Source organism: Drosophila subobscura, chromosome A (genome assembly GCF_008121235.1).
Source record: "Drosophila subobscura isolate 14011-0131.10 chromosome A, UCBerk_Dsub_1.0, whole genome shotgun sequence".
In the NCBI taxonomy this organism is placed as follows: domain Eukaryota; kingdom Metazoa; phylum Arthropoda; class Insecta; order Diptera; family Drosophilidae; genus Drosophila; species Drosophila subobscura.
Window position 1 is genome coordinate 18,746,602 of NC_048530.1, and position 13,318 is coordinate 18,759,919.

The 13,318-nt window shown below is 46.7% G+C and overlaps 1 protein-coding gene across 5 annotated transcripts; it reads left to right on the top strand.

Moving 5' to 3' along the window:
- Window positions 1–326: 326 nt before the first annotated feature.
- On the top strand, window positions 327–12,719 carry LOC117903749 (alpha-actinin, sarcomeric). 5 transcript variants are annotated; one of them, XR_004649528.1, is made up of 11 exons: window positions 341–431; window positions 1,792–2,099; window positions 6,787–7,203; window positions 7,265–7,418; window positions 7,578–7,729; window positions 9,945–10,037; window positions 10,102–10,452; window positions 10,519–10,697; window positions 10,976–12,110; window positions 12,183–12,565; window positions 12,597–12,719. XR_004649528.1 is itself a non-coding variant. In XM_034816152.1 (10 exons), exons 2-10 carry the CDS (start codon window positions 1,986–1,988, stop codon window positions 12,339–12,341), a joined length of 2,754 nt encoding a protein of 917 aa, XP_034672043.1. In that variant the 5' UTR covers window positions 327–431; window positions 1,795–1,985; the 3' UTR covers window positions 12,342–12,719. The 5 variants fall into 5 exon arrangements, 4 of the variants coding, with proteins under 4 accessions (XP_034672043.1, XP_034672046.1, XP_034672042.1 ...); XM_034816152.1 differs by having other exon boundaries at window positions 327–431; window positions 1,795–2,099; window positions 12,183–12,719; XM_034816155.1 differs by lacking the exon at window positions 7,578–7,729 and adding an exon at window positions 8,802–8,887 and having other exon boundaries at window positions 339–431; window positions 12,183–12,719.
- The last annotated feature ends 599 nt before the right edge of the window (window positions 12,720–13,318 follow it).

Below are 13,318 nucleotides of genomic sequence, written 5' to 3' on the forward strand. Positions count from 1 at the left end.
AATTTTGTATAAGAATACACTAATCAGCCCAAATAAGAAGACTGACTAAACCGGGGCTGTGTGCTGCCTCGTTTGCCCAGTGCTTGGATGCTTGGATGCCGAATTCATACTTTCTTTTGGCCACCGCCAGTCACCCACCCACCACCCACTCACACTCTTTCTTCGTGTGCGCGGCGATCTTCGGACCCGACCCAAAGCAAAACGCAAACCGAATCGAGCCGAACCGGCTCCGATCCGATCCGAGATCCGATGCTGTCGCTGCTGCGACTGCGACTGCATGGGCTCCTCGACGGCAGCGGGCGGCGGTGGCCAGCCCCAAGAGTGGGTCGGCGGCTGGTCGTGTGTACGATATTCAGTCCCCAGTTGGCGCGACATCAGTTTTGAGTTGGCTTTCAACGCGAGCGGGTCTTTTCTCTTCGCAAGCGACACACGTAGATATTCTTCCTCCAATTGTCATTCCACCACACATTGTTTTGTTGTTTTTGTTTTTGTTTGGTTTTATGCACACAAATTTTTCGTTTCGTTATATATTTTTTTTACCGTTTTTTTTCTCGTATACATCTTTTTTTGTACTCGTTGAACAAATAAATATAAATACAAAAATTCAAAAAAATTAAATTGCAAAAAAAGGAATAAAAACCCAAAAAAAAAACCGAAAAACTTTTCAACGAATGTATTACGAATACATGCGCTGGTGTGTATGTGTGTGTGTGTGTGTGTGATGGTTATATATACAAAAAAATAAATCTATCCATGTACATATATGATATATACGCATATCTGAACAAGATACATATTTATATGATATATGGGTACATGGAAAGTTGAAAGATCTGTCCAAAACGGCCAGCAGAATGGATAATGTGCTACCAACAGAATCGAACTAAATGCATATACAGTACAGATGACAGTTAGTTCCGATTTCCGATCCGGATTCGCATTCGTAATTTGCGTTGAGCGCGTATTTCTCAAAATTATTTCAAATATGTACCAACACCCCCCGGCCACCACCACCCTCCGCGACCGTCCTCCCCCCGCACTGGCGGTTGACGTTGACGCCGAAAATAAAACTTTTTCAAAACATACTATTTTTAACCGATACGATCCGATGAGATACGAAAAACGAGCGGAAAATACAAAAAAAAAAATTACAAAAAATAAAAAAGCTAAACGAAAGCAAAGAAAAGAAAAGCGAATAAAGCAAGAAAAATAATTAAGCAGCAAATTAACGTGTTATACAACGATTTTTCCCCATTCTGCATACAATATACATATGTACATAGCTATGTATTTGTACATAGTATGTATACATTTTTTTTTAATATTTGCTGTCAATTGTGCGATTCCAGGAGAATTGGGAATCGGGTAAACGGTAAAACGGGAGCACGCGCTAATGGAGCAACCACCTGTCGGTCGGCGGCCACCGTTAGAACTTCCGTTAAGCGAGCGATGTACATATCGGTGTCCCTGTCCGTCCCATACACGCTTAGCCACTCGTGGCTTTGCTTTCGCTTGATGTGCATAAGAAACTTTCAGGATTTGTAGGCTGAAGAAGATTTAGCTCCATTTCGTTTCGTTGCGTTCTGCCAATCAATCGATCAATCAATCAATCAGCCAGAGCACACACACACACAAACGTAGATACACACACACACTGAGGTTGGGGAAACTGCACCAGTTAAAGACTGTTATACCCCACTAAGAACTAAGAGCAGAAAGAGAAACAAGTACAGTGATCCAATCGAACCAACCTCCATCTCCATCTCCACCTCTCCTCTCCATCCCTGCCAGCAGCAGCAACTGGATCAGCATCATCTGAGCAGCCAAACGTCAGCCGCAGCAGCAGCAGCCGAGCAGCGAGAGAAGCAGCGCCCAGAAGACACACGCACACACACACACACCCCAAGAGAGAGTGCCAGTGCAGACAGTGAAGAGTGTGTGCCAGCGAGAGCAGGAAGAACAGTAGCACCCCAGACACAAGCAAGATGATGATGGAGAACGGTCTCTCCATGGAGTACGGAGACGGCTACATGGAACAGGAGGAGGAATGGGAGCGTGAGGGTCTCCTCGATCCTGCGTGGGAGAAGCAACAGAAGAAGGTGAGTGCCGTACCGTGCCGGATCAATATATTCCCCATTCCATCTATAGAATACATATACATATGTATGTACATATGAATATGTAGAGTCCACCATTTGCATAGATATAGAACATATAGTATCCGTATATATGTAGATAAGTACATACGTACAATGTGTGCTATATATGCTTCTGGCCAAGTTCTATATTTTTTTCGATTATGTTTCAATATTTCACTGAGAATCGCCGAAAGCAACAAAAAAAACAACTGTGAAAACACACAAAAGCTCGGCGCGCATTTAAAAATAGAATTCTCTTGCTTCATTTTCATGGCTCTTGCTCGAGAAATGTTTGAAGATAGTACAAAAATAGTTTGTTGCTGTTGCTGTTCAGGAACTACATACACATATTGTACTAGTATATGCATAGGCGACCGTAAATATAGCGAGTATATCTATTCCCATTCCCAATTGATCGTTTATCATTATGAAAAGCATAGGAACATTGAATCGAATCGAATCGAATCTCAACTGAAACTGAACATCCAATTCCCACATTCCCGCTATCTCCCACCCACTGGCCGGAATCGAACCAAACCCAACCCAACCCAGCCCAATCCAATCAGAACCGAAGGTTAGATGTATAGGCCTCCCATTCAATTATGCTCTTGTTGAGGTGGAGTGCTAGCTGGCTGGCTGGCTGGCTGGCTGGCTGTGCTCTTTCATCCCGTTCGTTCGTTTGTTTGTTTGCTTTTTGTCGTCGTCGCCGTATGTATGTATGTTACCAGCGGAAGCGTCTGTTACCGTTACCTGTAGGCCAGCGCAGCAAGCAGCAGTAGAAGCAAGCAGCACCCCAAGCATTAGAGAAGCAAGCAGCAGAAGAAGAAGCAACGACAGCAGCCGAACAGCAACTAATTGCCACCGTGCAGATAACGCTGGAGTGGGGCAGATGAGGGAGATACACACATATACATATATCTAGCCATATATCTACCTATCGGGTACACAACATAACAAATTGTCATTTGTTAGAGCATATCTTCGGGAAGCCCCAAGGTTGATTGCCAACACTCTCTAGCACTTTCCATTGGATGGTTTTTTTTCTGTGAGATGCATTCCAACCCAAAGAGATGGGCAGCCCACACATATATTTACATACATGCATACATATTTATGTAGATACATACATATAGAATACATATTGTAAGTATCTATATGCATAATTCTATAAATTGCTAACAAAATGTAGTGCAAGGCTATGTTTTTGACACGACGCCCCGTGGCTGCCTAGGTAGGCGTCGACAAGCAACGGACGGACGGACACCGACAGGCGGACACATGGACAGACGGACGGAACAGAACGGAACGGACACGGACACGGCTGCTATTGACAATTAAAAATAGCCAGGCGCAGGCATTCCTATGCACAAGATTTCCACAAGATTCGACGAGAAACGACCACCGAACCACCACACACCCACCCACAGCCCGAAGCAACCGAACGAACCGCAAATGCAATGACAAATATCTGCCCAAAGAAATTAAGGTGAAAATGAAAATGAGAATGAAAATATGAGGATTCTTTTTTTTTTTTTTTGGCGGTCGCCAGGCCACAGATGACTTGAGCTTGACATGGTCACACCTCCACCTGTGTGTGCGTGTGTGAGATAGACGGGGAGTGGAGAGTATGTGTGCGTGGCATCCATCTCCACCTCACTCTCTCTCTGTGATCCTCCTCTCGAAATATCTACATACACATGAATGTGTGTGCATAGACATTTCGTAACCGTAAATTACCAAGCAGAATTCGTCATTAGGCTGCCACTGCCAGTGCCTCATCTCCTCCTCCACCACCTTCTGCTATTTCTCCTTTTCTCTCTCTACCTCTGCCTCTGGCAAGCGTTTTTGTTGTTTTCAAAAAATGAAAGGCCCCAAAACACAAAAAAAAAAGTGGCGTTTCTGTTTTGTGTGTTTACATTGATCGCAACAAAAGGTGGCAAAAGGTGGGTGGGTGGTTTGGTTTGGTTTGGTTTTGTTGATTGGGTGATTGGTTGGTTCGTCGGTGTGTTGATGATGAGTCTTACTCTCCCTCCCCTTCCGATTTCCGAATCACTCTCTTGGTCGCTTTGTGACTCATCATTCCTGGCAGTGGCCGTGCCGTGTCGTTCCGTTACGTTCCGTGCTGTGCTGTGGCTGTGCTTATGGGGTGGTGTGCGGTGGGTAGGATCAGTCACAGGGTTGCCACCCCTTCTGCCTCACCACCACCACAGACACGGGCACAGGCCCACAGCCGCCGACTTGCCGACTGACTGGCCGCCATGTGCGAATGAGTCCATGCTATGGGGCCGCTCAAATTACACTCGGCTAAAAATGGGTGTGCAAGAGCGAGTGCGTTGCTGCCAAGGAGAGCTTTTGGCAAAAGCTCTGTGCTCGATGGCAGGCAGGCATCTAAATTAAAGAAGCAACCACATTCATATGTATGTGCACACATATATACACACATTTATGTATGGGCGAGTATATGTATTAATTTCTTTTATTTGCTTGCTTGTTTTTTTGGCGCGTGCGCATTGACTTGGCTCGCGATTGCTCAATCGATCGCCTGGCCAAGATCATAGACCAGGCCAGACCCAGACCCAGACCCGGCCGGGCCAGGCCAGGCAACTTTGAATGCAGCTTCCTCCTCCCCCGATCAAGCAGCCCACGACAAACCAGGCCTGGCCAGGCCACTGCCTGATAACGGTAATTGATCAGAGACGACGCTGAAAACGGGTTGGCGGAATGCGCCAGCCGCCAGAGCAGAGATAGCGACAGAGAGAGAGAGAGGCAGTCGCATAGGCTGAGAGACCAGCGTGGCGTGGTGCAGAGTCAAAGACGAGCCTAACTAGCGGTAAGCCGCTTGTTGCTGCTGAGCGACTTGTTTGGCGACGAACTGCAGCCGGCAGAGGCAGCTTCACTCTGACACACACACACAAATGCATACAGCGGCGCTGGCTGTTGGCCTAGTTATACCCTTGCAGGGGGTATTATGATTTTGAGCAGATGTTGGCAATGCCATCAAAAGAATATTGTACTGGGAGTCCTTTTTACCTACTGCCTTGTATTTTGCCATATAAACATGCAACATGCAGATATCGTATACCCTAAAATGTGGTCCCAATTTTAATATGTAATACATAAGCTGGAAATAGCTGTCACACGCTCTCTCACTTCACAAACCAAGTTCAAGGGTATCCAATGTTTGTTCCTTCTTTTCTCTTCCTTCTTCAACATTGTTTTGCTTTGAGTGGGTTGAGAAAGAGGTGGGGTAATGTGTAATCTGTCCCCGCCGACCGTTTTGATCGTTGCCTCTGTGTTTGTGTGTGTGTGAATGGTGAGCGATTTGCATTAACAGTTGCATTTCTTGTTCTCGACTCTCTTTCTCTCGACTCTCTTCTAAGTCACCAGTCGAACAGCATCCCATTGTCTCACGCACATAAAATAACTGTAAGCTAATGGCTAATAGAGTCTACTAGATATCCACAGCCCCAGCCACCAGCCACCTCTCTTTATTTCTCTCTCTGGTGTAGCTGTCTTCTTGGCTGCTAGCGGTGATCCATTCTCATTGGTATCCCATTGTGTATGTGGATCTCCTTCTACATCTATAGCATCTGCATTTATCACCACGGGGATTTCCTTTTCAATCGCCCGATTCCATTCACCATCCATTCCATTGATTCCTCCTCCTACTCCTGCTGCAAATCGGTTTACAATTGTTTTGTTCAGTTCTGTTGGGGTCACACTTTGTATGGTTGTGTCTCCATATTTACATACTTTTCCCATAAACTGCACTCTGCTCTGCTCTCTGCTCTGTGCTCTGTGGGCGTATCGCCCTACCATATGGGAATTAAGCTTCGGCTTTGCCTCTCGGCTCTCCATCTCTCTTACTCTCTTTCGCTCTGCCCAAAGAGCAATAACAATGCACAGTTGTAAACTTACACGTGAAACGAGGCAGAGTCTTGCGGGAAGTGACAAAAGCGGGTGAGCGTGAGGGAGAGGGAGTGCAGAGAGAGGAACTGTAGAGCTCCAAAATAATGAAGTGTGTGCAAAAAAAGAACTGGTTTATCTTTTTATATGCATGTGCATGCGCATACATGTGTATGCATGTATTGGTATTGTATGTTTTTCTTGTTTTCTCTTTGTTCTTTGGCTGATCTGTCCGTCTTCGGCGTCTGTTCCCATTCGGTGAAAAATAACTGCAACTGTCAGCCTCTGTTGCAGCAGCAACAACAACGAAAAGAACAAGAACAAACAGTAACAGCAGCAGCCTCACTGACAGTAGACCCCACATCAGGTGTAGCAGCAGAGAGGTGGAGCGTGTGGTGTGTGGGCTGGGGAGTTGCTTGCCGACAGATCTCATCAGAATCGTCAACCCCAGCAACACAGCAACCCGCTTTGCTCTGAGCCGCTGAGACGCAGACATTGCCCTAAATGGCTGGGAAAGGGCTAGGCGAGAGTGGGCCAACCGCTGTTGGATCACACGTGAAAATATTTCATTCAAAATTTGCTGCACATATAATAGATTGTGTTTAGTCTTGAGACCATTTAAGGCTTCCTCTTTGATTCCTCCCAAAATTGTACTGCCTTGTCCAAAGGTTCTATCTGAGCATTGGGAGTAATTTATTATGAAGTAATCAACAATTTTTATTTTTATACAACCTTTGCATAGACATTTACCGCCTGGTGTAACAGTCATCTGCGCAAAGCTGGCACCGCCATCGACAATATAGATGAGGACTTCCGCAATGGCCTCAAGCTGATGCTGCTGCTGGAGGTGATCTCCGGCGAGACGCTGCCCAAGCCCGATCGCGGCAAGATGCGCTTCCACAAGATCGCCAATGTGAACAAGGCCCTGGACTTTATTGCCTCGAAGGGTGTGCACCTCGTGTCGATTGGCGCCGAGGAAATTGTCGATGGCAATCTGAAGATGACCCTCGGCATGATCTGGACAATCATCTTGCGCTTTGCCATACAGGACATCTCCGTTGAGGAGATGACCGCCAAGGAGGGTTTGCTGTTGTGGTGCCAGCGCAAGACGGCTCCCTACAAGAACGTCAACGTACAGAACTTCCATCTGTCGTTCAAGGTAAGGGATCCATCATGATTCCGTCATGCATCAAATACATGATCTATGCTCTTCCTTACAGGACGGTTTGGCTTTCTGCGCTCTCATCCATCGCCATCGCCCAGATCTGATCGACTATGCCAAGCTTTCCAAAGACAATCCATTGGAGAACCTGAACACTGCCTTCGATGTTGCTGAGAAGTATCTCGATATTCCAAGAATGTTGGATCCAGATGGTGAGTTTGTCGGATCCAAGTCTCGTTTTAATTATCATTTAAGGCTAGTGCCTTGGGGGACCTCAAGTTGAATATGAATAATGTTTAGTGTTGGCTATAAGTGAGGGATATCGTCGTGACGTGATGTCGTATTAATTGATATATTGAACAAAAAACCAGATTTGATCAACACACCGAAACCGGATGAACGTGCCATCATGACGTACGTCTCCTGCTACTATCACGCCTTCCAGGGAGCCCAACAGGTTGGAAATGTGACGCATGTACCCGAACCCACAAGACAATACACCTACGTCCCGAATAATTACAATGTGACTAAACTTCACCACGATACACATAAATATATATGTAGATAGATATATTATTCTATATATCTATCTATTCATTACTCGTTCTAAGTATACTCTGCGATATTGTTGCCCGTTTCGATGCAGATGCCATGCAACATCCCTCCTCTGCCAGCCGGGGGATATCGCCTCAAAATTGCGCTTTCATATACATATACAATATCTACCGTTATATGAATTTTTATATGTGTTCAATTATGATTTTTCCCTATTGCCTGGAATATTGTTCGTTGTCCTGCATTTGCATCCGCAACCGCAACTCAAATTCCCCACTAACTGCCCCCAGAATCATCCGACAAGCCAAAGATTGGCTAAGCGAGAGAGATCTCCGGCCCTACGCTGATCCTGTCCCCTCTCTTCTTTTGCTGCTGCAGTGTGACCCTGCTTTTTGTTAAGTTAACCTATAAATATCCATAGAAAGTTCCATTGGCAGCACGTTCAGCTTTGGAATGAGCGCGTTTTACAGGACAACTTGATCCCTGATCAGTGATGAATATCTTACGATTAGTGATACCTGTTCCCTGATCACTGATACTTTGTCCTGTTGAATGCGCAGAATGTCTCCTTTCGCTTATGGAAAATTTGAGTGTGCTGCAGTGGAACAAACGTATTATTTGTATATAGAATATATCCAAAATGGGCTCTGGAACTCGATCCATGCCTGCCACAAGAGGGGCTCGGTGTGGCTCGAGTACCAGAGTCCGCTGAAGGCATGAGACTTACCAGTTACTAAACCGATATGTGGATGTTGATGATGATGCCTGCCAAAGGACTAACACCAAATTATGAATTAACTCATTTTGTCTGTTTGTTGCTTTCTCTCTCTCTCTCTCTTCTCTCTTTTTTTTTGTATCTGTCTGTGTGTGTGCGCGCACCGCCCGCCTCTCCGCTCCGCTCCGCTCATCAAACAACAAACGCCATTAACAACAACAACAAAACCAACAACAACTGCAACTGCAACAACAAATGCCAAATTCCCTATCAAATACACACACACATGTCACACACACACACACACACACACATACACATACAGATTTGCAGAACACGGCACTGCCCGATGAGCGTGCGGTCATGACCTATGTATCGTCGTACTATCACTGCTTCAGTGGCGCCCAAAAGGTCTGTTGAACACAAAAAAAGAAAAAAAAAACAAAAAACAAATTCAAGAATTAAATAAGTAATACATAAGACATGTGTACATAAGAGTACATAATCCCCTTCCTGCCTTTTCTGTGTCCCATCTGGAAGGGTGTTCGATCTCGCCATGATATATCCATACCTTTTACAAAACCCGTACACATTTACATACATATTTACATACTACACATAATGCGCTAGTCCTATAATCCTATATTAACATCCATAGATGCGAATGGCTTGCTCTGTCAGGACATCCGCTTTAGCTTTTTTTCTACTCCTGCAAAGAGAGAGTTTTTGATCTTTTTATTTTTGTATTTTTTTTGAAAAAGAAAGATGAAAGATTGCAGAATGCTTAATGTCAATAGAGCAGATTTTTATAGAGATAAAGTCCCTTATATGTCTGTCTGTGTGTCCATACCGGAAGATCTGTTGAAGATATACAAATATCTGATCACTGATAAACATCCTCTTTCCCCTTGGACCGATCACAACTTGTACTTCTATTCAATCCGATCTAGTACATTTCCACTTTTACTAGCAGTCATTTTTCTAGTTCATACGTTTTTAAACGTCAAGTTTTGCCTTAAAGAACTAAACCAAAGCTTCGGTAACACACCCGAAGAATCTTCTAGGTCCACGCGCGCGCGCGCTCTCTTTCGTTTCTCTTTCTCTTCTTTTCTGTTTTTTTGTCGTTTCTGTTTTGCTCTGTTTGCTATCGCTCCTCTCGCTTGGGCATGTTCCGTTACGCAACGCTCAGTGGCAGCCAGATCTCAACTGCAAACTCATTTCCAAGCTGCAGAAATCGATGCATATGCAGATTTGGCTGCCACTGTCGCTGGCTTTTGATTTTTGCTATTTTGCTGTTCCTTTGTTTCGTTTGTTTTCGTCTCGTTTCTGCTTTCGACAAAAAATCTGAGTTGGTTCCGTGCTTCACACACACACGCACACTCAGAGCCGCCCACAATCAGAAGCCTTCTAATGAATTCTTTTTGTTTATCCTCTCCCCCCACCCCCAATAATCCCATAAAATCAACAGGCGGAAACGGCTGCCAACCGCATCTGCAAGGTACTCAAGGTCAATCAGGAGAATGAGCGTCTCATGGAGGAGTACGAGCGTCTGGCCAGCGATGTAAGTGAACATCGTGGTGGGTTACCTGCTAGTTCTTTGCTCATTTGTTCTTTCTGCGTAACAGCTGCTGGAGTGGATCCGCCGCACCATGCCGTGGCTGAACTCCCGCCAGGCGGACAACTCGCTGGCTGGAGTCCAGAAGAAACTGGAGGAGTACCGCACGTACCGACGCAAGCACAAGCCACCGCGTGTGGAGCAGAAGGCAAAACTCGAAACCAATTTCAACACCCTGCAGACGAAGCTGCGTCTGTCGAATCGTCCGGCCTACCTTCCCACCGAAGGCAAGACCGTGTCCGATATCTCGAACTCGTGGAAGGGCCTCGAGCTGGCCGAGAAGGCATTCGAGGAGTGGCTGCTGGCCGAGACCATGCGCCTCGAGCGTCTCGAGCACTTGGCCCAGAAGTTCAAGCACAAGGTACGTGCCCGTTTTTCTTATTATTTATTATTATTCATACTCATCTGTGGATGGCACTTCGCATAGGCCGATGCCCACGAGGATTGGACACGCGGCAAGGAGGAGATGCTGCAGTCGCAGGACTTCCGCCAGTGCAAGCTCAACGAGCTGAAGGCCCTCAAGAAGAAGCACGAGGCCTTCGAGTCCGATCTGGCCGCCCACCAGGATCGCGTTGAACAGATCGCTGCCATCGCCCAGGAGCTCAAGTAAGTCGCCGTCGAGTGTTAGTCGATCTAGTGCCATAAAATCTAATCTGTACCCAAATCCGCCTGCTGCCTAATGGCCCAATGGGCGCACATGTTGAAACCGCGTGTAAAGTGTGAGGTTAGGTAGAGAAGCCACCACCCATCGAACTCGAACTCAAACTCGCTTTCACATTCGCTCATTTGATCCATTGAAGCCACGCATTCTCATGATCCCTTCCCTGATCCTTCGGCTTATCCAAGTTCGATAATAATCAATGCGTGTCTTGTTCCACATGCAGCACCCTGGAGTATCATGACTGCGTGTCTGTGAATGCCAGATGCCAGCGCATCTGCGACCAGTGGGACCGTTTGGGTGCCCTTACTCAGCGTCGCCGCACGGCGCTGGATGAGGCTGAGCGCATTCTGGAGAAGATCGACATCTTGCATTTGGAGTTCGCGAAGCGTGCGGCACCGTTCAACAACTGGCTGGACGGGACACGCGAGGATCTGGTTGACATGTTCATTGTGCACACCATGGAGGAGATCCAGGGCCTGATCCAGGCGCACGATCAGTTCAAGGCGACGCTCGGCGAGGCCGACAAGGAGTTCAATCTGATTGTGAATCTGGTGCGCGAGGTGGAGTCCATTGTGAAGCAGCACCAGATACCCGGCGGTCTGGAGAATCCCTACACGACCCTGACCGCCAACGACATGACCCGCAAGTGGAGCGACGTCCGCCAGCTGGTGCCACAGCGCGACCAGACGCTGGCCAACGAGCTGCGCAAGCAGCAGAACAACGAGATGCTGCGCCGCCAGTTCGCCGAGAAGGCCAATGTGGTCGGTCCCTGGATCGAGAGGCAGATGGATGCCGTGACGGCGATAGGCATGGGACTGCAGGGCTCCCTGGAGGATCAGCTGCACCGCCTCAAGGAGTACGAACAGGCTGTGTACGCATACAAGCCGAACATCGAGGAGCTGGAGAAGATCCACCAGGCCGTGCAGGAGTCGATGATATTCGAGAACCGCTACACCAACTACACGATGGAGACGCTGCGTGTCGGCTGGGAGCAGCTGCTCACATCGATCAATCGCAACATCAACGAGGTGGAGAACCAGATCCTGACACGCGACTCAAAGGGCATCAGCCAGGAGCAGCTGAACGAGTTCCGCTCCAGCTTCAATCACTTCGACAAGAACCGCACCGGCCGCCTCACGCCGGAGGAGTTCAAGTCCTGCCTCGTCTCGCTGGGCTATTCGATCGGCAAAGACCGACAGGGCGACCTGGACTTCCAGCGCATCCTCGCCGTCGTCGATCCCAACAACACTGGCTACGTCCACTTCGATGCCTTCCTCGATTTCATGACCCGCGAGAGCACCGACACCGACACTGCCGAGCAGGTCATCGACTCCTTCCGCATCCTGGCAGCCGATAAGGTGAGTCACTCAGTCCCTAACTCTCAGCATAATCTTATAACTTTCCCTTCTTTCTCGCTCTTCCTCCCTTAGCCATACATATTGCCCGACGAACTGCGCCGCGAGCTGCCCCCAGATCAGGCCGAATACTGCATCCAGCGCATGCCACCATACAAGGGCCCCAACGGTGTGCCCGGTGCCCTGGACTACATGTCCTTCAGCACAGCTCTCTATGGCGAAACCGATTTGTAAGCTCCGCGGCCCACGCAGCCCACGAGGATACAAAGGAGGATAGAAGAGAGAGAGAGAGAGGAGTAGAAGCCGAGCCAAGCCAAGCCAAGCCCAGCAGAGCATAGCAGAGCAGGAAGAGAGCCGTGGCCAGATCATATAATAATGCTAAACTCTAATAATAATAATATTAATAAACATAGATTTATTATACCTACACTCGTAACGGTAACTTCAGAAGAACTTCAGTGAGAGCGACACACAGAGAGAAAGAGAGAGAAGAGAGAGAGAGAGAAAGAAGAGAGAGAGTACTATCCATGAGAGAATATTTATAGCTTTCCGTCTCGAACCGATGATGTGGCGTGGGTGCGGACCGTGCCCCCAAAAAGCCCGCACACACCACACACATACAAACAAAACACATACAATACATTATATACATACATATATCATATACATATATATAAATATTTATATATATATATATATTTTTATGCAGGATCTTTATCAATTGTAAAACAGCAAAAAGAAAAAAAGAATGGAAACATCATCAGCACATCGAATGTCGAAAATCTAAATATAAATTTAAAAACCAAGTCCAAAACATAAACAAAAACCATACAAAAAACTCTAAAAACAATATTTTTTGAAATTTATGTTAATAAAAAAACAAAATCCATACCATAAAAACCAAAAAAACAGAAACGAAAACGAAAAGAGTGAACGAAAAAGCACCTGCGAATGACTGCCAGATCCAAGCAGCCAAAGAAACAGACAGCAAAGAGAAGCTAACACACGCGTGGAAAGAGTTCCAAAGGAAAAGTGGGTAGAGTAGTCAGAAGGAGATGGCACTAGATGCATGCAAATGCACTCATATGTAACATACAAATAACGGGAGTCCGAGCAAAGGCAGAAGCAGAAGCAGAATCAATATGGATGCCATTCAGCCTTGAAGTTCACCAGACAGACAGAGATGGCGATAGCTACAGAGCGAGTTAGCG

Bases quoted from the DNA above. Each gene is read 5' to 3' on its own strand.
- LOC117903749 (XM_034816152.1), top strand. From the start codon at position 1,986: ATGATGATGGAGAACGGTCTCTCCATGGAGTACGGAGACGGCTACATG. The intron at 10,453-10,518 runs GTACGTGCCCGT...CACTTCGCATAG, and splicing joins CCCAGAAGTTCAAGCACAAG to GCCGATGCCCACGAGGATTG. The intron at 12,111-12,182 runs GTGAGTCACTCA...TTCCTCCCTTAG, and splicing joins GCATCCTGGCAGCCGATAAG to CCATACATATTGCCCGACGA.